Source organism: Dendrobates tinctorius, unplaced genomic scaffold (assembly GCF_039654945.1).
Source record: "Dendrobates tinctorius isolate UK_male_01 unplaced genomic scaffold, ASM3965494v1 ptg000162l, whole genome shotgun sequence".
In the NCBI taxonomy this organism is placed as follows: domain Eukaryota; kingdom Metazoa; phylum Chordata; class Amphibia; order Anura; family Dendrobatidae; genus Dendrobates; species Dendrobates tinctorius.
Genome location: NW_027361829.1, coordinates 30,146,459 through 30,171,625, shown reverse-complemented (window position 1 = coordinate 30,171,625; position 25,167 = coordinate 30,146,459). Strand labels below are relative to the sequence as shown.

Sequence of the window (25,167 nt, the reverse complement as noted above, 5' to 3'; positions counted from 1 at the left end):
TACAAATTGATTGAACTGAAAGATGATGGTTAAGATGTAGCTATGCCCTGTCCTGCTGGCCGGGCTCTAGCTCCAGATAATCAGTGGCTTCATTTCTTATGGACGTCGACTCACAATTACATGAAGTGGTGGTTTATCATCAGCTTTCACAGTTTTCCTACTCACAAACGTGTGACATTCCGGCGCACATTTCAAAATGTGCCCTCTCATGCCAATCAAATAGAATCGCCTACGGCCTGTGGCTTCTGTCTTTTGCACTCCAAAGTTACGTGACAGATCATGATAGCCAGTGAGCACCATGTTTACATCGCTCCCTGTGATAAAAATTGGATTGAGATGAGTAACAGTGATGGAATCAATGGAAGTGCGATACAGCAAGACTTTATTCACAAAAAAAATGTTTTCACTGTCTCAACACACAAATTAATTGAGGGTCAGCATCGCCTATGAGAATTGTGATGGAAGTTTTTCCCGTGAATAATAATTCCTAGATTTCTGCAATCAATAGCCTTTATGTCACTAATTGTATGCATCTCATTGCCTATTGCTGAGAGGCTGGACTGTATTACTGAAACAGAAATATATATGAAGATTTAAAAATAACACCAAAAGTATATAGTTGTGTACGCCTCAAATGCATTTCCTTTTTTCCACTTTTTAGATTGCTGTGTAATCCATACTGAGAACACGGAGATTTTACATTTTTAAACTATGCTATATATACCTGCTATCCAGTGATAAAGTACACTTTCTCAACTTTGTACAATCTGGTCAAATCCATACTGGGCCTGAGAACATCTGAGTCTGCCTCCTGATCTATAGACATATATTTTTAATTTGTAAACTAGGCTACATATATACGTGTTATCCGGTGAAACTGTACCCTTTATCAACTTTCTACAATGTTGTTGAATCCATACTGGGCCTGAGAACGGCTGCCGAGCTGTTAAGCAAGCTACAGCACCTGTGGTTTGGACCCGTAATTTTTTCAGGAATGACGGTTAGGCCTAACTCCGGAATTGCGGTTGACCTGAACTTACTGGGAAATCATCGTTCGCGGGGAATAATCTGAATCCCAGATCCCCATCACTAACGGAGTTCAGCAGGTTATCTGCACCTGTAAGCGACAAAAGCTGGTCCTTTCAGTGTAGCGTGCATGCAGCCCCGGACATGTACTGGCATGCTAGATCTGTTATTGCTCGATCTCACGTGCCACAGCCTCGCGTATCCCTCTAGTAAGCTTGACGCGTACCGCGGGACCATGCCGGAGTCTTGGTCGTTAACGGAATAAAGCTGAAAAATCGCTAGCACAACTACAAACGGACATACCACACCACACACAGAATCGACAAAGCTTGCAATCTGTCCATCTTTTCTGTAGCTTGTATGGTAGTGGTTTCCCGGGTGCAGTCCAATTAAGCCACAGGCTCCACTCCTGGTGGTGCCCTTTTGGACATTCCTTTAAGGTTCAGCTTTGCAATCATACTGCCCCCGGAAACCAAAAACTTTGCCTTCAGGGACGCTGTTTGGAGGTTCGTGGGAATAACGCTGCCCGATCAGCAGTCGGCATATGGGTTGCCCTCCCAGGGCTGTGGGGTACTCGGTACCGGGCCAGTGTCAGTGGGATGTGTCACAGCAGCGGTGACCCGGACGGTGGCCCTGGGCGCCCATGTGAATGGCGTGGTATAATGGTAAAGAGTTTATATAGATAGTTTGACGCCACCTGTGGTGTTCGGCAACATAGATGTTAGGCCGACGCTGCATGCAGATCCTCTGGGACTGATGGTGTTGTGCAGCAAAGATGGTGAAGCTCCCCACAGGTGGAGCTGGAGTCCCAGGGAAGTGTAGATGTAGTGATGGGGGAAAGGCACAGGCGGTGTAGGTGCTGGTACCCAGATGTAGCGGTGCTGGAATAACTGTAGGACACCAGAGCGTGCAGTTCCAAAGCTTTACTCACAGTCTGCAGGTTACACAGATGCCTGCCTCCGTGCTGTGTCCTCTGGGTCAGGACCTCAGCCAACCTCCGGGACCAGAATGGAAAGCTCCATTCCAACACTCCGCCAACATGTACCTTCCTGAACGTCTCCTTTCTAGCGCTTGTGGGGGAAGCACTCACAGGACCGTGGTTCACTGAAACGCCTCGTGTCTAACAGATGTTCCTCAGACTTTACTTGTATGGCAGACAGCTGTAGCCTTTTCCTTCTGCCTTGCACACGACGATGCTGGGGCCTCCGAGCCTTAGTTGGGTACAGAGCATTTATAGCTGCTACTTCCCCCGGTTTCTGCTGCAGGAACGTCAGTGTCCCTACAAACTCGGAGACTGGAATCCGGACCATGCGCTCCAGCTAGGAGTGAGCCTTAACTCTGCTCATCCTCCAGCTCCCCTTCTCACGTCCACACACTTCCCCTTCCCTGCACAGAGTGCCCTAACTTACCTCCTCCCGACCACAGAGAGCAGCTCCTCAGCAGTCAGGTTCAGAGGTCTCCCTGCTGGCCTGGAGTGGGAAATGTGTTGTGTGTTGGTTTCACTGCTAGAGAGATCTTTCGTTGCTCCCAAGCTTGACAACACACTCCCTAGGAGGAAGGCAATGCCACAGTGGCGACCATACTCTTGGGGACGCCACAAGTGCACTGAGGCCCAGCCACTGCTGGATGATGCTGCTGGTACATTGACCCTGACCACTACATTCCCCTCGCACTCTACACAGCCAGAATCTGACCCAGAGGAAACTCAGGTTCCCCTTCCCGCATACTATACCACCTTACACGGTGACAAAGAGGAAGGTGCAGATGAAAGTGCAGGTTCCTTGAGCAGGTGGGGGGGCATACTCATGGGCGATGGCACTGGCACAGGGCACCGCATAGTACGCAAAAGTGTCTCTGCCGGCGGGAGGGCCTAAACAGCCAAGTGCAGTGAGATGGAAGATGGGGACGACAAGGAGTTCAGAGTAGTGCAGGGATTCCCTAGCAAGGAGACTTATGTAATTGTTTTCAATGTTGGGACAGCAATTTTTGGGGAGCACTATACTCTGGTGAATGATATATGGGGCCCACCATAGACTGGAGCATTCCAAAGGTGGACATCAGACACTGGAGTAGCATTTACAGGGCCCATTATACACTAGAGCAGTAGAAATGGGGCCCATTATATATGGAGCATTATTTGGGCCCATAAGACAGTGGAGCTTCATCCATTGGGACCAACATATACTGTAGCATTATGTGGAGCTCATCATATACAGTTTGAAACATTATATGGGAATAATGATTCCGTATGGAGAAATATATGGGCCTCATTACTCTATATAGCGCACTAAGCGCTGGCCATAATACTGTATGGAGTTATATACTGTCCGTTTTTGGAGGTATTGGAGAATTTAAAATGGATATCAGTCATGAGATGTAAGAAGTGAAGTATTTTTCATTGTACTATACTGCTATTTCTCTGCCGTACCGGAGCATCATGAGTTGTGGTATGTGTTAAAGGGGCGCTCTTTGGCCCTGGGCCCACGAAAACCTGGAGCCAGCCCTCCCCCCCCCCACAACTGTAGCCAAATAACCCCCATTTTTCAGTGCGTAACTAGTATTATGAAGTTAATTAAGGTTGACAAGCTTCAGTAACAAGAATTTATGCTTTTGGCAGTCAAATGGGCACTGTTGGTGTGTTTCCTGTCCTCCTCTCACTGCCGACTTTAATTCTCCATTGACTTACATTGGGTTTCGTGTTTCGGGACAACCCGGACTTTTCCCTACAGTCGGCCGATTTTGCTCGACCCGACTTTAGGAAAAGTCGGGTTTCATGAAACGAAACTCGACCCTAAAAAACCAAAAGTCGCTCAACACTACTAACAACACAACTAACAGTAGCCGTGGAGCGTACCTACGATGCCCTAGACACCTCGGCCGGAGAATTAACTAGGCCTATAGCAAGAAACGTGAAATCTAAACTGCGCCGGAGTAGAACCCCAAAGAAATAGATAGCCCCCAAACATATATTGTCGGTGAGACCAGATGAGGGACAAACATAGGCAGAAAATAGACTGAGCAAATGATGGGGCCCAAACTGTCTAGATAGGATAGGAAAGGAAAGACACTGTCTGCAATCATGCAAAAACCCTAAGAAATCCAACACGTCTGATGTACAAAAAACACTGAGGTCTCACGACCTCTCCCCCACTATATCAGCATTCTGGTGTAAACTGGCAGCAAAGCAAAAGAGACTAATATAACAGGGGACTGAATAAACTGATACAAGCAGTAACATATGGAGCGGGGTCCAGCACAGCCCCAGCAGGGAGCACTCTGGACCCGCACAGCAAAGCAGAAAGAGGCAAAACCAGATCAGAAGCAAAGGATTAGCAAATAAACAACTTAGCTGAAAAAGGCAGGATCAGGCAGGAGACAGCAAACCTCAAGTTGCACAGGAAGAACTAATCACAAGCAACAATTGAGGGAAGCCTGCTCACTTAAATACTCCCAATCAGTAACCCCAGATTTCCAATCATCATCGTCAGGTGGCAGACCTCGGTCAATCCGGCCAGCTCCACTACCCACAGTAACCACCAGAGGGAGCCCCAACTCAGAAGTAAGAGAATTCACAACAGTACCCCCCCTTGAGGAGGGGTCACCGAACCCTCATCCATGCCACCAGGCGGATCAGGATGGGCCCGGTGAAAAGCATGAACCAATCTCTCGGTATGAATGTCAGAAGCAGAGACCCAAGAATTATCCTCCTGGCCATAACCTTTCCACTTGACCAAGTACTGGAGTCTCCGTCTAGCCAGATGAGTATCCAATATCTTCTCTACCTCATACTCCAAATTACCCTTAACCAATACAGGGTCAGGGAGCACCGCCATGGGAACCACTGGCTCCACAAACCTTTTCAACAAAGATTTATGAAAAATGTTATGAATCTTAAACGTAACTGGAAGAGCCTAACTGAAAGAAACGGGGTTAAGGATTTCCAAAATCTTATAAGGTTCAATGAACCTTGGCTTGAATTTTGGAGATGCAACCTTTATAGGAATATTTTTTGAAGAAAACCAACCATATCACCCACTTTAAACCGGGGACCAATGGTCCTTTGCCGGTTGGAAAACCGTTGGGCCTTTTCCTGAGAGTGGGACAACTTATCCACTACTTGGTCCCAAATCTGCTGCATTCTCTCTACCACTCCCAATCAGTAACCCCAGATTTCCAATCATCATCATCAGGTGGCAGACCTCTGTCAATCCGGCCAGCTCCACTACCCACAGTAACCACCAGAGGGAGCCCCGACTCAGAAATAAGAGAATTCACAACATCGGACCTTCCAAACCGGGACTGTCACCCCTGCTCTTGCTCAAATGTGCATGCCTCGCTCCCTATCTCTGACAAGGTCATGCGGTAATTCACTCGCAAGTGCTCTTGCTACGCCTGTTTTGCCAGCACATCTCGCAAGCCTGTCACCAGATGATCCCGCAACAGTACGTCAGTAGGCCCTACACCTATTCCATCTTTTCTAGTGATAGCAGTATGGATCTCCTGAAGGGCATTCATGTACTGAGTTACCGTTTCCCCTCTCCTTGCACACGGCTAAAGAGATGCATCCATAATTCCTCTACATCCATGGGGTCCCCATGGGTCGCCTCCAAGACTTGGTGTACCTTGTTAAAGTAGTCTCACTCTCTGGGGGGTTGTAACATTACTGAATCTCTGGCTTCTCCATCCAAGGCCATCATGGCCACCTCAGCTTCTAATTCAGGAGTCAAGGGGTACATCCTCATCATCCCTCTAATGCGCTCAGTCCAGCTCCATAACATGGTATTTATCCCTGTGAACTTAGGGAGGTTACTCAACATTGCCCCCAGGGAGATACTGGACCTAGGGCTCACCCCATCTGCTTGATCTGCCACCTCTGCTGACTACACCAAGTGTAGAAATCACAGGAAAGCAGTATGCAGTGACGAGTAAGAGGCAGAACAAGAGTTAACGGGTTTATCACAGGGAATACTACACGGAGGGAGGTAATGGGTTAATAGAGGGTAAACATGAACGTTATATCTATATAAGAACGATGGTTCATGAAACAGGTAAACTTATCAGTCTGCTGGTGTCCTGGCTGTGAAAGCTTGCAATCCCACGGCAGCGTCCATGTAGGTGATGCGTAAAGTCTTTGACGTGATTCTGATGGTAGTTGAGAAGCTGGTTCCCGATGATGGTGGTGTATCCAGGCTCTCCTAAGCATGGTCCTGCATTACTGGGTTGACGAACATGTGGTGTCACAATCTGTGGAATCCCCGAAGCATAGCTCAGTTCATAGGTGGCAGCGGGGGATGAAACTGCCCAACTCTGGGTGAAGCACCAGGTCAGTATTAGGCCGCAAGTCAGCGGCAATCTGTGGGACGATGTCAGGAGACTTCTCAGTGTCAAGCATGAGCAGCTATGGTCTGCTCACAGTGCGGGCATAGGCCGGGGAAATACAGCACGGAACTGGGGTATCGCGTTGCTGACAGGAGAGTGAACCAACCTTCTGCTGCCGCACTGTCTTCCCACCAAGTCCCCCGCTTTTCTGTGCACCTTCCTTTTTATCCCAGACACGCCCCCTACAGTCAAGTGCAAAGGTCTGTCCGGGCCAGAAAGCTTTCCCCCTGGCAGCAATGGTGACAGCCCCTACAGTTCCGAAACTGGTGCAAGAGAGGTACCACCGGCCCGATCCATCTTCCTACACTTACGAGAGAAAACACATGTAAGGACTACACCAAAACTCTAGGGTGGATTTGAATGATTTGAAATCACTAATGAATACTTTGATCAGATAGTTTGCTAAAAATAAATACATTACTTAATCATCTAGAATAACAATTAAATGTAATTTATTTAATAAAATGTGCGTGTAAACAACTAAAATAGCATTTCTCGATGTTCTTGCTAAAATGTTAGTTATACCGAGACGCATGCCAATGGAGGCGGAGCTGAACAGAGGAGGCGCGGCAGTGGGCAGAGTTTCATGGAGGAAGTCCGCATCCCTCCGCAGCTCCTCCATATGCTAGTGTGAAACTAGCCTTAAAATATAAAAATGATGGTTAATCCCTTGTTCATACAATTTCCCTCAGTGTTGATTACTGGTGTAGTAACTGTGTCGACATCATATATTTTCAATTAGAACCCTTGTAAATGTAGAGTAAATCTAGTAGAAATGTAGCTGAATGAATGGTGAAGCGCAAAGTATTGCGAGTTAGTCAATTTACATATACATGCACTGCTGCAAACAAGTACCTAATTGTCATGATCCAGGTTGGATATGACAGAGAAAATGCACAAGTAACCTTTTTTTCCTGTGAGCTGTTTGCTCAGGGTTGGTTTTGCCCCCGGTGGCCATTAAGGGTTAATACACAGTGGTGTATTTTTCTTAGTTTCCCCCGGTGGCCATTAGGGTCATTGCACTTTGGTTACTTTAGTTTTGTGCACGTAATTATAAAACAGGTGTGATTGCTCTATAAAAGAGTGTCAGGTGTGGTAATCACTGTAGGTGATAGTCCTCAGTTACAAGCAAGCCTGGGTGAAGGATGGAGCTGAAGGAGAGTCCCGGGCAGCTCAATGAGAGTCCTGGAGTGGCAGCTATGGTGTCTGCGAGGAGGGCTGGCATGGCTTGGTGGAGTTGCAGCTATGGTGTCAACAAGGAGTTCTTGTATGGCTTGGTGGAGTGGCAGCTATGGTGTAGAGCTGCACTCGTGATGCTGGACTTGGTTGCTGGAAAGCTGGACTCAAGATGCTGGACTCTTTTGCTGGAAAGCTGGACTCATATGCTGGACTCTGTTTGCTCCAAGGCTGCACTATGATGTTGGATCCGGTCGAAGGAAAAGATGCACACCGGTGGTGGGCTCTGTTGCTGGGAGCGTAAGCAACAGAGCAAAGCTAAGTGGTGTTTCCCTGTTTTGTCTCTTTTCCTTATGTATGTTTTAGTGCAGTGGTGGGATTAATTAGTTTCCGCACCTGCCATTACACTAGAAAGGGGTAGGTGGAGGGCGAGCTAGGGTTTAAAGGTATCCTGAGCGGCGCCCAGTGCGGAACCGGCCTAGGGAACGTTAGGAGTGTAGAGACACTGACTCAGGGGATTGCAGCATGTCTACACTTTCCCGTTCCCTATGGCAAGGCCACCATTGTTATTGTTACACAGGTTTTCCCTTTTATTGTTTAAATTCACCTTACTGGAGGCGGGGTTTCCAGACATACATGTATTTCCGAAATTCGCCTGTTGGAGGCGGCGTATCCAGCTGCACATTTTATTATTTCGCCCAACTGGAGGCGGTGTATCCCGGGTCACACGTGTCATCTAAATCTGCCCTGCTGGTGGTGCTGTGTCCAGCCACGCGTGACCGTGACACTAATGATGTAGAGTGAGTCCCATTAATCCCTATATAGAGTTCATTGTTTGCAGTCTCTCTTGAGCGGCACCCCAGATGTCAGCGATTGGTCAAAGGGGATAGGTCTTCAGGTGACCATTGGTGTGCTGTCACGTTGTTAATATGGATTGCATGATGGACCAGGCTTCTTTCCCACTTGTTTCAGAAATGTCTGTTTCCTTCCTCAGCGATGGTCCAAATAGGTGGATTTAACTCTTTTATAGTTCTGTTAGTTGGCAACACCTGCATATACAGTCCTTGAGCTCCCATATTAGCTAATGGAATGCAAAAAGTTCAATCTAGCTGTTCAACACCAGAGACATCTGCTTGATATAATCCTTCTCTCGCCAGATCTCTTTTAACTTTTGTATACCCCATTCATGGGTGCCATTAACAGAGCCTCTATGTTTCTCAGCAGAGTGTATAGATAGAGGGTGACCTTGGAATTTATTTTGCATATTACACATATGTTCACCTATTCTTTGGACAGTTAATAGTGCCACTATGGTTATCTGTAATTTGTAAAAAGATATTACGTTTGCCTTGTTGTGCTCCATCATGCTGGAAAAAAATATTATTTATCACTAAATTGTTCCTAGACCATTGGGAGAAGTTTCTCAAGGAGGATGTTTAGATACCATGCTTTAGTCATGACAGTGTTATTAGGCAAACTTGCGAGTGAGCCCACTCTCATGGATGAAAGGCAAATCCCCACTATAAACATAAATGGAGCGCCCGCTAGGGCCGTGGGGTACTCGGTACCAGGCCAGTACTTAAAGGGGAAGTGTAACAGCAGTAGTGACCCGGTCCGTGGCCCTGGGCATCCAATAAAAGGGGAATAGTGAAAGAAGGGAAAAATAAAGTGTTTGTAATAAACTTTGTGATAAAGTGTTCAGTGTCCACCTGTGGTTTCTGGTCAGAGGTGACTAGCGCTGCAGGGCAGATCCTCTGGGACTGGTGGTAATGCAGCCAAGTTGGTACAGCTCTCCACAGGCAGAGCTTTGTCCCAGGGGAGTTGTGATAGAGAAGATGTTGTATTTGATGATGATAGATGTAGCAGAGTTGGATAGGTGAAGCAGGAATAATTAGAGGACACAACAGAGTGCAGTTTCCTTTACAATTTACTGAGCTGTGCAGGTACAGTCCAGGGCTCAAGTTACAGATGGTTCTGGAGTCGGTCAGCCTGTTAGCAATTTGGTGATCTCTTTTTTCAGGTGGGTTGAGAGGCCTCCTTTCTAGCACTATTTTCTGAGGTACTTGTTGCTGTAAACTCTATTCAAGTTCCTCCCTCTGTCTGCAACTTATGTAGAACTCCACTCGCATGACAGGCAACTGTAGACTGCTTCAGAGATCGCTCCTATCTGGTGTCTCCGGCTCACATCTGCTGCTGTGTCATCAAGTATCAGTTGGGAACAGAGGATCTATAGTCTGCTGCTGGGGCTTTAGTACCCACACAGCCTCAGGCTCTGGGGCCTGATCTCTGGCACTCAAGCCTGGGGGTGAGCTCAGCTATAGCTCCTGTCCCACAACTCCTTTCCACATGTCCTGTCTCAACCCTGTTCAGGCACTAACTCCTCACAAACTTCCTCCTCCTGACCAGAAAGAGCAGCTCGCCTGTTGTCGGGTTTAGAGCTCCCCCTGCCGGCCTGGAGCAGGAACTGTGTTGTATGCTGGAACAATCTGGTAAGGGGATTCCATCTTTGCTTCAAGGCATGACATCTCTCCTCCCTGGAAGGAGGCAAGGTCATTGTGGCAACCGAACTCCTGGTGTGCCACATAAATGGTCTCAGGATGCTTTACTGTTGTCATTACCCAAACGCATGGTAGTGCTGCTCACTTGATCTTTTCCAATCATTTTCCAGATATCCCATATAGTCTGAAGGGGGCTTGATAGCAGAAAATAACTTGGGAGGATGTATAGCGATTGGACTACAGCAGACTGGGGTAAAGTTGTTTTATCTGATGAGGGCCCTTCAGACTTTTTAGGGCATAAGAATGATTGTTCAAGCACTGATTATACAACAACAGGTTGCCAACAATCATGATTTTGTCCATAAGTTGATATCCCTCATGCAAGGGTGAATTGCACATGTCTTGAAAAATAAGGACCAACACTGTAAATATTGAGTCTTTGCAGAAACTCATCGTATATGTCAATACAAGTTTAAATACTTATGACATGCTTTTAACTGTACGTCAGTAATTATAGAAACATCTGACTAAAAGATATAAAAACCCTGGAGTCACAATGTGGAGACATGGGGGGCAGCGGGTGCCCTACTCCACTAGCTGAAATCGCATGAACAGGGATCATCCCGCCAAACGCCCTCTCCCCTTTCACCGCGGGCGTAATACTACTCAGACAACAAATGGTGAAAGTAAAACAATGTGACAATACTTTATTGAACCACAAAACAGGTAAATAGCATGTAGAAGATTTCCAACAAAATACCCAAGATAATGCAAAATTACAATGTCTCACCCTTCCGCTTACTCGCCAGGAACAGAGCAGCTGTGACCAAAGCTTCTACAGCCGACTACCCCACCTGGCATGCACACAAAGAGTAAGTGACAACAACCTTAGGAAGATGACAGTCAATGAGGTTTAAGGCCAGTTGACCGGAAGGATACAACCTGGATTCTCCGAACATCTCCATGAAGCCAGGTGACTGGTGGATCCCATTCCTGGCTTTCACAAATGTATCCATGGGGCTCAGGTGACTGGCGTATCCAAATCCAGACCACCCCAAGCATATCTATGTTTCAGCGATGCTCAACGGAGTAGAAATGTATACTTCCAACCGAGGCCATGGTCCCCTAAGCTGGCATCCTGTAGAATGACAAATCTGTGTCCCTTGAGATGGAACCATGATGTCTTGGCTGCAGTCCTGTAGAGAGTCTCTGGTTCTTTGGATCTCTGGATCTCTTGACTGTCTGGATATCTGGAGGTATATTTGTATATAGAGGTATCTATTCTTTTCATAGTTAACAAATGTCCTTCAAGCCAGCATTCACAGGTAAAGGGAAAAAATGGTGATGAGACCAAATCGCATTGTTTGAATATGTAATCTATTTGAATAGTTTAACCTCCTCTGTTTTGCAAGTGAACAAAATATCTGGACTGGACAATGTGTAATCAGCATATCAGCAAACATCATTGTTCCATGACCCTGCATGACTGTTTTAAAAGGAAAGCAGACAATATGTTGTAGGAGCCGATATTAGATGCAAACATTAGCCATTTAAAAATATAATTTAACCTACAAGAAGAATCATCATTTCAGTCTCTTGACCAACTGAACAAAAAAAATAAATTCAAAAGTTAACATATAGATTACAGTCCATTCCTCACGGCTTTCTGAAAATAGACATCTGGCTAATAAAGATAAAATGCTATGTTGTCACATGTAACTTTGTGAAAAACTCAATTTGTGTCAGTTTCAAAACTTTTGGCCACGACTGTAGAAAACTTATTGTACACACTAGACTTATCATTACTACATTAAATTACCTTATGTTAAACACTACTAGAGTACTGTGATGGACCTGTACAAACATTTTATACAAGCTTTTTCATAAAAGTATGTCATAGATCTACATTTCCTCTCTTTTCTGCTTCTCTGAAGTAAGATTATTTGGCACCAGCATACACACAAAATGTTTTAAGACATTAGAATTTATAGGGGTTTCCTGACCTGGTGATATTGATGCTAGATTGGGGTGGGTCTGACATCCAGCACCCATACTGATCAGCTGCTTTGCTCTGCTCATTGCTTACATCCAGCCAGCACCGGATTTGAGAACAGATGATACTCAGGGCCGGCCAGAACGTATAGGCGAACTAGGCGGCCACCTAGGGCGCCGACCCAAAGGGAGCGCCAGAGAAAAAATAGAAAAAATTATAAAAATCTTTTCAAAAGGCAAAAAGTTTTAGGGATGGAAAGAAAAGTGTACATATTTAAGGGCAAATATGACGCAAGAGAGGTTGGTTGGGTTGGCAACAATTTCGATAGAATCTGAAGTTGCTAAACAAATTAATCTCGGTGACTTAGTGTCATCCTTTTCAAGAAAAAGGCAAGGAAACAAAAATTTTAATTACCTATGGTCGTTTTTGTTTTGTGTTATTGATTACTTTGTATATATTTGTCCTATACAACTTCTCAGAAGATTAATGCGTTAGGAGAGAGGTAATTAATCATTTTTTTTGTGGTTTATTTTTCTCCTAAATTTATATCCCAAGTTTTCATCTACTGCCAAGAATAGTAGGGGCGCAACAAAATAGTTTCACCTAGGGCGCCGTAATCTCTCGGGCCAGCCCTGATGATACTCCGAGTGTCTGGTGACAATAAGTCATCAATGTCATAAGTGGATGACTGGCTGGAATACCCCTTAACCGTATCTGTTGTCATTTGTGAACAAACCCTTAACTCCGCTAGTCTCTATTAGTACCATTGAAGTAAATGAAGCAAACCTGTCACAAAACTGAGTCTAAGAACACACGGAGTGTTCGAAATGCGTTCAGTTCTTCAATTTTCTGGAACCCTTGACTTTTTTGCCACATTGGTTGTCACTATCATTTTGTCACAACAGAAAATGCTCATTTTAATGGATTTAATAATGACTTTTTGATTTCATCTGCCAAAGCTGTATTTTTCTCCAAACACACCCACCTTGCCTCAGCATCTGGCAGTGAAATGATCTCATGCTCCTTCCCATTGAATTCATTGGGAATCAACTAAGGGTGAGCTGAAGAAACTTCACTTTTCTCACAGTATGACTTCTGTCCTGTATACTGGATGTAATGCTCAGTATCTGTATTATTCTGTATATATACACTGCACAGTACCACTTCTCCTGTCTTGTATACTGGGTGTAATTGTCAGTATCTGTATTATTCTGTATACACTGCACAGTACCATTTCTCATGTTTTATATACTAGGTAGTGTTGAGCGATACCATCCAATATTCAGAAACATCGAATCGGATTGGATCGGCCCGATACACAAAAAGTATCGGGTATCGCCGATTCCGATACCGGAAGTCCCATTCAAGTCAATGGGACAGAAATATCGGAATTAAAAAAAACCTTACTTGCCTTGTGCATCCTGTTTGGGAGGGAGGAAGAGTGTGGGCGGTGCATGGGCAGACACTGGGCGTGTCTGTGTGTGCGGGGTCTGTGCGGGCCGCTCGGGGGTCGGTGCCAACTATCGGGGGCCTGTGCCACCTGCCGGTGGTCTGTACGGGCCTCTCGGGGGTCTGTGCCGACTGTCGGGAGCCTGTGCTGGCTGCCGGTGGTCTGTACGGGCCTCTCGGGGGTGTGTGCCGACTGTCGGGGGCCTGTGCCGGCTGCCGGTGGTCTGTATGGGCCTCTCGGGGGCCTGTGCTGGCTGCTGGTGGTCTGTACGGGTCTCTCGGGGGTCTGTGCCGACTGTCGGGGCCTGTGCCGTCTGCCGGTGGTCTGTACGGGCCTCTCGGGGGCCTGTGCCGGCTGTCGGTGGTCTGTGCCGGCTACCAGGAGACTGTGCCGGCTGCCGGTGGTCTGTACGGGCCTCTCGGGGGCCTGTGCCGGCTGTCGGTGGTCTGTGCTGGCTGCCGGGGGCCTGTGCCAGCTGCCGGTGGTCTGTGCGGGCCTGCCGGGGGGTCTTGTGTGTGTGCAGGCATCGTCCGATGGGACTACAAGTCCCATCGGGCGATGCCTGCTACAGTGACAGTGATTGACACATTAGCCAATGATGGGACAGTAGTAGTCCCATCATCCGGCTAATGTGTTGAATGTAAAAAAAACAAAAACAAAAAAAAACCATATTACATACATACTACATATAAAGTATACTACATTAATACAACATACATACATACTACATTCATACAACATACATACATACTACATACTACATAAATGCTACATATATACAACATTCATACAACATACATACATACTACATACTACATACATGCTACATATATACTACATTCATACAACATATATATTACATTAATACAACATACATACACAAGACACAAAAACAGAACACAGTATGACAAACGTGCATAAATACTCTGCTGTAAAACATATGTAACTGTAAGCAGCAAGTGCCAGTAAAAGATGTTAACAAAACCAGGGTATTTTGTTGATACGTTTTTTTGCAAAAAAATGTACGCTAAGCCACTCCGCCGCGTCAAGGCATACCCTTCTCGGAGCAGTCCTATCTAATATATTTAAAAACCTGAACATGTGAATAATACCTTCATGAGCAGGGTTCAGAAAGGCGCTGCCCGGTATGGGCTCGCTGGGCAAAATGGCTTTTTATGCATGTCCCAAAGGAGAGAGGCGGAGATCTCCCAGAGCTTGCATAAGCAAGAAATCAATGGATTCAGAACACATGACACATGCACAAAAACTGAACGGGTCATAAGACCCTGTTCACACCACCCAAGAACTAAGACACAAAAACAGAACACAGTATGACAAACGTGCATAAATACTCTGCTGTAAAACATATGTAACTGTAAGCAGCAAGTGCTAGTAAAAGATGTTAACAAAACCAGGGTATTTTGTTGATACGTTTTTTTGCAAAAAAATGTACGCTAAGCCATTCCGCCGCGTCAAGGCATACACTTCTCGGAGCAGTCCTATCTAATATATTTAAAAACCTGAACATGTGAATAATACCTTCATGAGCAGGGTTCAGAAAGGCGCTGCCCGGTATGGGCTCGCTGGGCAAAATGGCTTTTTATGCATGTCCCAAAGGAGAGAGGCGGAGATCTCCCAGAGCTTGCATAAGCAAGAAATCAATGGATTCAGAACACATGACACATGCACAAAAACTGAACGGGTCATAAGACCCTGTTCACACCACCCAAGAACTAAGACACAAAAACAGAACACAGTATGACAAACGTGCATAAATACTCTGCTGTAAAACATATGTAACTGTAAGCAGCAAGTGCTAGTAAAAGATGTTAAGAAAACCAGGGTATTTTGTTGATACGTTTTTTTGCAAAAAAATGTACGCTAAGCCACTCCGCCGCGTCAAGGCATACCCTTCTCGGAGCAGTCCTATCTAATATATTTAAAAACCTGAACATGTGAATAATACCTTCATGAGCAGGGTTCAGAAAGGCGCTGCCCGGTATGGGCTCGCTGGGCAAAATGGCTTTTTATGCATGTCCCAAAGGAGAGAGGCGGAGATCTCCCAGAGCTTGCATAAGCAAGAAATCAATGGATTCAGAACACATGACACATGCACAAAAACTGAACGGGTCTTATGATAGGACTGCTCCGAGAAGGGTATGCCTTGACGCGGCGGAGTGGCTTAGCGTACATTTTTTTGCAAAAAAACATATCAACAAAATACCTTGGTTTTGTTAACATCTTTTACTAGCACTTGCTGCTTACAGTTACATATGTTTTACAGCAGAGTATTTATGCACGTTTGTCATACTGTGTTCTGTTTTTGTGTCTTAGTTCTTGGGTGGTGTGAACAGGGTCTTATGACCCGTTCAGTTTTTGTGCATGTGTCATGTGTTCTGAATCCATTGATTTCTTGCTTATGCAAGCTCTGGGAGATCTCCGCCTCTCTCCTTTGGGACATGCATAAAAAGCCATTTTGCCCAGCGAGCCCATACCGGGCAGCGCCTTTCTGAACCCTGCTCATGAAGGTATTATTCACATGTTCTGGTTTTTAAATATATTAGATAGGACTGCTCCGAGAAGGGTATGCCTTGACGCGGCGGAGTGGCTTAGCGTACATTTTTTTGCAAAAAAACGTATCAACCAAATACCCTGGTTTTGTTAACACCTTTTACTAGCACTTGCTGCTTACAGTTACATATGTTTTACAGCAGAGTATTTATGCACGTTTGTCATACTGTGTTCTGTTTTTGTGTCTTAGTTCTTGGGTGGTGTGAACAGGGTCTTATGACCCGTTCAGTTTTTATGCATGTGTCATGTGTTCTGAATCCATTGATTTCTTGCTTATGCAAGCTCTGGGAGATCTCCGCCTCTCTCCTTTGGGACATGCATAAAAAGCCATTTTGCCCAGCGAGCCCATACCGGGCAGCGCCTTTCTGAACACTGCTCATGAAGGTATTATTCACATGTTCAGGTTTTTAAATATATTAGATAGGACTGCTCCGAGAAGGGTATGCCTTGACGCGGCGGAGTGGCTTAGCGTACACATTTTTTTGCAAAAAAACGTATCAACAAAATTCCCTGGTTTTGTTAACATCTTTTACTAGCACTTGCTGCTTACAGTTACATATGTTTTACAGCAGAGTATTTATGCACGTTTGTCATACTGTGTTCTGTTTTTGTGTCTTAGTTCTTGGGTGGTGTGAACAGGGTCTTATGACCCGTTCAGTTTTTGTGCATGTGTCATGTGTTCTGAATCAACATACATACATACATGCTACATATATACTACATTCATACAACATACATACATACATACTACATATATATTACATTCATACAACATGCTACATACTACATACATACTACATGTATACTACATTCATACAACATACATACATACTACATACTACATACATGCTACATATATACTACATTCATACAACATACATACATACTACATACATGCTACATATATACTACATTCATACAACATACATACATACTATATACATGCTACATATATACTACATTCATACAGCATACATACATACTACAAACTACATACATGCTACATATATACTACATTCATACAACATGCATACATAGACCTACAGTACATACTACATACATACAACATGCTACAGACATACAACATACATACATACTACATACTACATACATACTGCATACAATACATTCATACAATACATACATATAGACATACAGTACATATAACATAGAGTACATACTCACCATCACTTGTCACTTTGATCCCCGAAGCCAGTGTCATCTGTGGAAAAATATTAAAATAACAAACAATATACTCCCTGATCCACAGAAATCCACGTGTCCCGCACCGATCTCCTATGGAGAACAGCAGCATCAGCTGATGCGACTGCTCTCTACGGGGCTCCAGGAATCCAGTGACGGGATATATACTACAGGTATCCTGTAGGTATCCTTCCGCACTGTATTCCTCCGCCACTGTAAAAAAATAGTCCCTGGTCTCACTTTATGGCAAAAGCTGTGTGGGAACTTTCTCACACAGCAATGCCAAAAGTGAGACTAGGGACGATTTTTTTACAGTGGCGGAGGAATACAGTGCGGAAGGATACTTACCTCCCGTCATTGGATTATTGAAACCCCTAGAGAGCAGTCGCATCAGCTGATGCTGCTGTTCTCCATGGGAGATCGGCGTGGGACCCTCATGGATTTCTGTGGATCAGGGAGTATATGGCTTGTTTGTTATTTTCATATTTTTTCATAGATGACACTGGCTTCGGGGATCAAAGTGACAAGTGATGGTGAGTGTGTACTCTATGTTGTACGTACTGTATGTCTATATGTATTGTATGAATGTATTGTATGCAGTATGTATGTAGTATGTATGCAGTATGTAGTATGTATGTATGTTGTATATCTGTAGCATGTTGTATGTATGTAGTATGTATGTAGTATGTACTATGTATGTATGTTGTATGAATGTAGTATATATGAAGCATGTATGTAGTATGTAGTATGTATGTATGCTGTATGAATGTAGTATATATGAAGTATGTATGTAGTATGTATGTTGTATGAATGTAGTATATATGTAGCATGTATGTAGTATGTAGTATGTATGTATGTTGTATGAATGTAGTATATATGAAGTATGTATGTAGTATGTATGTATGTTGAATGAATGTAGTATATATGAAGCATGTATGTAGTATGTATGTTGTATGAATGTAGTATATATGTAGCATGTATGTAGTATGTAGTATGTATGCTGTATGAATGTAGTATATATGAAGTATGTATGTAGCATGTATGTATATTGTAGGAATGTAGTATATATGTAGCATGTATGTAGTATGTAGTATGTATGTATGCTGTGTGAATGTAGTATATATGTAGCATGTATGTAGTATGTAGCATGTATGTATGTTGTATGAATGTAGTATATATGTAGCATGTATGTAGTATGTAGTATGTATGTATGCGGTGTGAATGTAGTATATATGTAGCATGTATGTAGTATGTATGTATGTTGTATGAATGGAGTATATATGAAGCATGTATGTAGTATGTATGTATGTCATATGAATGTAGTATATATGAAGTATGTATGTAGTATGTATGTATGTTGTATGAATGTAGTATATATGTAGCATGTATGTAGCATGTAGTATGTATGTATGTTGTATGAATGTAGTATATATGAAGCATGTATGTAGTATGTATGTATGTTGTATGAATGTAGTATATATGTAGCATGTAGTATGTATGTATGTTGTATGAATGTAGTATATATGAAGCATGTATGTAGTATGTATGTATGTTGTATGAATGTAGTATATATGTAGCATGTATGTAGAATGTAGTATATATGTATGTTGTATGAATGTAGTATATATGAAGCATGTATGTAGTATGTATGTATGCTGTATGAATGTAGTATATATGTAGCATGTATGTAGTATGTAGTATATATGTATGTTGTATGAATGTAGCATATATGTAGTATGTATGTAGTATGTTTTGTTTTTTTTTACATTCAACACATTAGCCGGATGATGGGACTACTACTGTCCCATCATTGGCTAATGTGTCAATCACTGTCATTGTAGCAGGCATCGCCCGATGGGACTTGTAGTCCCATCGGACGATGCCTGCACACATACAAGACCCCCGGCAGCCGGCACAGACTACCGACAGCCGGCACAGGCCCCCTAGAGGCCCGTACAGACCTCCGGCAGCCGGCACAGACTACCGACAGCCGGCACAGGCCCCCGAGAGGCCCGTACAGACCTCCGGCAGCCGACACAGGCCCCCGGCAGCCGGCTCAGGCCCCCGAGAGGCCCGTACAGACCCCCCGCAGTCGGCACAGACCGCGCATCATGATGCGCACAGACCGCGCATCATGATGACATCATTTCAGCAGCCAATCACAGCCACAACAGTGGCTCATTGCATTATGGGGACTTCCGATTCCGGTATCCGATATTGAAAAAATATCAGTACTCGGTATCGGAATTCCGATACAGCGAATATCGGCCGATACCCGATATTTGCAGTATCGGAATGCTCAATACTAATACTAGGTGTAATAGTCAGTATCTGTATTATTTAGTACTAGCTGAAGAGCCCGACGTTGCCTGGGCATAGTAACTAACTGGGGTTAGTTATAATAAATTATAATGATTACATTGCACATAAAAATATCATATATTCAACACTACAGATTTGCAACACAAATTATCTAAACGATTACCTAAGTATTGATAGCATTTTATTTTCAACTCATTCAAGAGCCTTTTGATAAACAACATTTTTGGCTTTCCTTTCGGTGCAAAGATGAACAGATTTTTGGCAGTTCCAACTCTTGAACAGGCCACGTAAAGTTGACCATGAGAAAAGCATGGAGATTGCAAATCGAACTCTACTACTTTCAAGGACTGTTCCAGAGCCTTGTTAATGGACATTGCAAATGCCAGGCTAAGTGGTAACTGGAGGCGTTTAAAACCAAAAGGCAAATCAGATGGAATGAGTGGATTTCTTGGAATGAAAATGTCCTCTCCTTTGGCACATCCTGTTGCTAAGCTGTGTATCTAATCCTATCCTGTTTGATACTGGGCTGTGTATCTAATTCTATCCTGTGTAATACTGAGCTGTGCATCTAATCCTATCTTGTGTGATACTGTCTGCTGAGCCGTGTATCTAATCCTATCCTGTGTAATACTGGGCTCCCCCTGCAGTCTGTATCAGAGGGAGGTCTGTGTCGGTATGGTAATAAATTGTGTTATTTCCAGCTTTACAGAAGGTTGATAACACCATACAAACGATAAGAATAATAGGCTTCAGTTACCACAACTGTCTACAAGGAAAGCTGTTGCTCATAGCAACCAATCACAGCTGGTTTCTTTTAAACAGCTCTGGTGAAATGAAAGATGCTTAGTGATTGGTTGCTATGTGGAGTGGCCAATACACACACATACACACACACATACTGTACATACACTCATATATTTATATATATATGTATATATATATATATAGTATATATATATATATATATACACTCACTGGCCACTTTATTAGGTACACCTGTCCAACTGTGTGTTAAGACTTAATTTCTAATCAGCCAATCACATGGCGGCAACTCAGTGCATTTAAGCATGTAGACATGGTCAAGACAATCTCCTGCAGTTCAAACCGAGCATCAGTATGGGGAAGAAAGGTGATTTGAGTGCCTTTGAACGTGGCATGATTGTTGGTGCCAGAAGGGCTGGTCTGAGTATTTCAGAAACTGCTGATCTACTGGGATTTTCACGCACAACCATCTCTAGGGTTTACAGAGAATGGTCCGAAAAAGAAAAAAAATCCAGTGAGCGGCAGTTCTGTGGCCGGAAATGCCTTGTTGATGCCAGAGGTCAGAGGAGAATGGGCAGACTGGTTCGAGCTGATAGAAAGGCAACAGTGACTCAAATTGCCACCCGTTACAACCAAGGTAGGCAGAAGAGCATCTCTGAACGCACAGTGCGTCGAACTTTGAGGCAGATGGGCTACAGCAGCAGAAGACCACACCGGGTACCACTCCTCTCAGCTAAGAACAGGAAACTGAGGCTACAATTTGCACAAGCTCATCGAAATTGGACAGTAGAAGATTGGAAAAAAGTTGCCTGGTCTGATGAGTCTCGATTTCTGCTGCGACATTCGGATGGTAGGGTCAGAATTTGGCGTAAACAACATGAAAGCATGGATCCATCCTGCCTTGTATCAACGGTTCATGCTGGTGGTGGTGGTGTCATGGTGTGGGGAATTTTTTCTTGGCACTCTTTGGGCCCCTTGGTACCAATTGAGCATCGTTGCAACGCCACAGCCTACCTGAGTATTGTTGCTGACCATGTCCATCCCTTTATGACCACAATGTACCCAACATCTGATGGCTACTTTCAGCAGGATAATGCGCCATGTCATAAAGCTCGAATCATCTCAGATTGGTTTCTTGAACATGACAATGAGTTCACTGTACTCAAATGGCCTCCTCAGTCACCAGATCTCAATCCAATAGAGCATCTTTGGGATGTGGTGGAACGGGAGATTCGCATCAGGGATGTGCAGCCGACAAATCTGCGCCAACTGTGTGATGCCATCATGTCAATATGGTCCAAAATCTCTGAGGAATGCTTCCAGCACCTTGTTGAATCTCTGCCACGAAGAATTGAGGCAGTTCTGAAGGCAAAAGGGGGTCCAACCCGTTACTAGCATGGTGTACCTAATAAAGTGGCCAGTGAGTGTATATATATATATATATATATATAGATGGCTATAGCCTGATGAGTTCTTTGTATGTAGCTTTTTATAGCATAAGGTAAGTCTACATATTTCCTAAAGGGAAACTATCAGATTAGATATACAGCTCAGCAAACTGTATCACACAGGTTCACATTAGGCAGTCTGGTTCCATTTAAGCTGCATCAGAACACTGGGTGATATCTACAATATTGCTTTATGACCTTTGCACCATAAAATCTTATTGTTTTTACATAAATCATGCACTTTTTTGAAAACCACAAACTAGCATTAAAAAAACTATAGTTAATTTTGATGAGCTCACCATTGTGACTGTATTAATAACTGGATATTTTTATGTTTTCATCTAGGGATGAGTAATATAGTTAATGATTCCTCCTGCACTGTTGATTCTCCATATCTGCTTAAATTGCCTGGTAAGTTTCTATTCATGTGAAATCAGAATTGTATTAAATAGGTTGTCTACTACTTCTACATTCATCGTCTGGGGTCAGACACCCAGCACCCTCGCCGATTAGCTGTTATCGGCGTTGGACGTGGCCGGACGGAAGTACTCACTTGCCGAGCTGCTCCATTTTCTGATGACAGCCGCCGCAGAGCACTACACATCCACCTTATAATGATTTGAATAGGAGGTGGATGTGCAGTACCAAGCCTCCGCCACTTCCAGAAGACGGAACAGCTTGATAAGTGACTACTTCCCTATCGCCACAGGTAACAACTGATTGGCGGGGGTGTCAGGTATCAGACCCAGGCCAATCAGACATTGATGACCTCTCCTATGGATAGGTCATAAATGTAAAAGTAGTTGACAACCTCTTTAAGTATTAAACAAGATGCAGTTAAAAGCAAGATTTATGAGATGAATAGTACTATATTTATACACTTGTCACCCAATTATTGTGCAAACATTCTCTTCAGAAAGGAAGAGGACTTGAACTTTAGTGCCAAATACTGGATGTAGCAATCCTAAAAATAAACATTGATCCTTTAAAGGGAATCTGTCACAAAGTTTTTGATAACCCTGAGAGCAGCATGATGCATGTACAATGACCCTGATTCCATTGATGTATCACTTAGTTTACTGAGTGCAGCAGTTATGATAAAATGTTTGTTTACTAGCAGTGCTCTGAATGCTGAAGCCTGTATAAACTTGCTCACACAACTGATTGGCAGATTTCTATGTACACTGTATATTGACAGAAAGCTGTGATCAGTGATGGGGCGGGGTTATACAGAGCAGATTGACTAGGTGGCACGAGACAACAAGTCCTTTAATGATAAACTTCTGCTGATAAAACACTGATAGTATCCAAACAACTCAAAGCCCAGTGATATATCACTGGAACCATGGTCTCAATTTCTACTTAATGATTTTCTCAGATGACATAAGAAAAACCTTCTGATAGATTCCATTTAAAGAGTGTCTATAAATGCATTGGTTACTAAATTCTAGCTGAGTTAGTTCAGTTTGACTGGGTTGAAAATTTTTATTTATAAGGTATCACATTTAAATTGTAAGTTAACAGTAAATTTTATAGATTTATAACATCTAAGACCATAAATTAAAGGGCATGCCCTAAGGTCTGAATATAACATAATTATGATTGCAATTTGCAAAATTATCAACTTCCTGTAGAACAGTCAGTGTAAAATATTGACGTGTATCCATGTGACCAGTGTCAGGCTGAGGTTTCATGCTTTCTGTCATCTTTGCACATCTAGATAACATTTCGCTAGTAAGGCGTAATGGGCTATTTCTGGATTACACATAGACTTTGGTGTCAAGTGAAACTTAAAAATGATCTTCCAATGGAGTTTTGTGGGACTGTTGAATTATGGGCCCCAGTTCACTGACATTTGTTTGTTTCCTAGTGCTGAAACCACAGCTCAGGTACTTTAAGAGACCCACCTATTGTACCACAACTCGCCTGCCAAGCTTCCACAAGAAAACAGATGAAAATGTGGCAAAATTCAGACCAGTCGACCAAAGAGGAAGAATGAAGAAAATCCAACATATTTCTCAGAATTGGAACAAAAAATTATAAGCAATAGTTCAAATCCATATTGGCTTAGTTAACATTATGGACTTGTTTTCTCTGGCAGTTGAATTTCAGAATAGTAAGTAAAATGCTGAAATTTGCAACATAACATTCAAAATATAACAGTTTAATACGCAGCATTTCTAAAGAACGCTCAACATACATTCATTAATTGCAATGCAAAATGTTGGAATCCTCTATGTTCAGTTGGTGCAGTGTCAAACATACCTTATTATGAGGCATCAGGGTTGTCATTCATGGCGTCTTATCCACAGGCAGCAGGATCCATAGCAAGAGAAGCTGGACAGATTTACAAAGTTGTAATCAAAATGATTTGACCTCCATTGCAAGTTAGGTTTTATTAGCAAAATTTACAAACTCTCTGCAATCAACCAATGAAACAAGCAATTTGAACACCTTAACACAACTAATCTTACAAATGTTTTTTCCAAATTCTACACAAAATACCACTTTCATTGACTTTAATGAATCCCTCTTAAGAGCATACATTAACAAAGTTACCTTCATTGCTTCATTAGATAATCTTGACATAAAGCGTTTCAAATATCTGGACTGGCTACAAGTTTATCGACTGTGAATTTTGATTGCATGTTAGAAATATGACAAAGTCAGGAGAGTGGTCCAAACATCAACAGAAGATACTGTTCAAAATGAAAGGTACTTTGCTTAAAATATCTAGACATAGTTCTATCCAAGCAACTGTCAAAGCAAACCTAAATGTGATCCTTGCAACTGTCTCTCAGGCCATTTCCTTTTTCAGGCAAACTAAACTCTCTATGTTTGTGAAATCCATCATTCTGCCCAAAATTATCTATTTTTTCGTACGCTACTGATCACTCTTCCATTTCAATCCATACAAAATTTACAAAGCCTATTAAAATCATTTGTGTGCAACAACAGGAGGCCTAGAGTGTCGTCAGAAATTTTATATAAGAATAAAAGCAGAGGAGGTACGAGCCTGCCTAATCTGCATGCATAGTATATGGCCTTATTAATTAAGCAGAGCTGGTATTGGCTCAGTAACAAACTGAAACCTCCAGCTTGGTTTTGCCTAGAGGGAGACGCAAGTAAATTTAACTCTCTGCAAAACTTACTTTTCTACTTCCTGTTTCATGAGCCTCGAAGGATATCTTCTCACCCTATTTTCAGTCCCATCATTTCTGCATGGAAATCATGTAAGAAATTTAACAAAGTCGAACAGGCCTTGAGGTTTCTGCTTCAATTGGTGGCTTTAATATTTAACTTCCCTCTCTCAGTAATTTAGGTATAAAAAAAGTAAAA

The 25,167-nt window shown here is 43.2% G+C and overlaps 1 protein-coding gene across 2 annotated transcripts in view; it reads left to right on the top strand.

The window, feature by feature from the left end:
- PDE1C (phosphodiesterase 1C) overlaps positions 1 to 24,434 on the top strand; it is a 1,540,979-nt gene extending 1,516,545 nt beyond the window's left edge. For both annotated transcript variants that reach the window (XM_073549936.1, XM_073549937.1), the window contains 2 exons: positions 22,189 to 22,239; positions 23,699 to 24,434. In XM_073549936.1, coding sequence (XP_073406037.1) covers positions 22,189 to 22,239; positions 23,699 to 23,871 — 224 coding nt within the window. In that variant the 3' untranslated portion in view covers positions 23,872 to 24,434. The remainder of the gene's footprint in view (positions 1 to 22,188; positions 22,240 to 23,698) is intronic.
- The last annotated feature ends 733 nt before the right edge of the window (positions 24,435 to 25,167 follow it).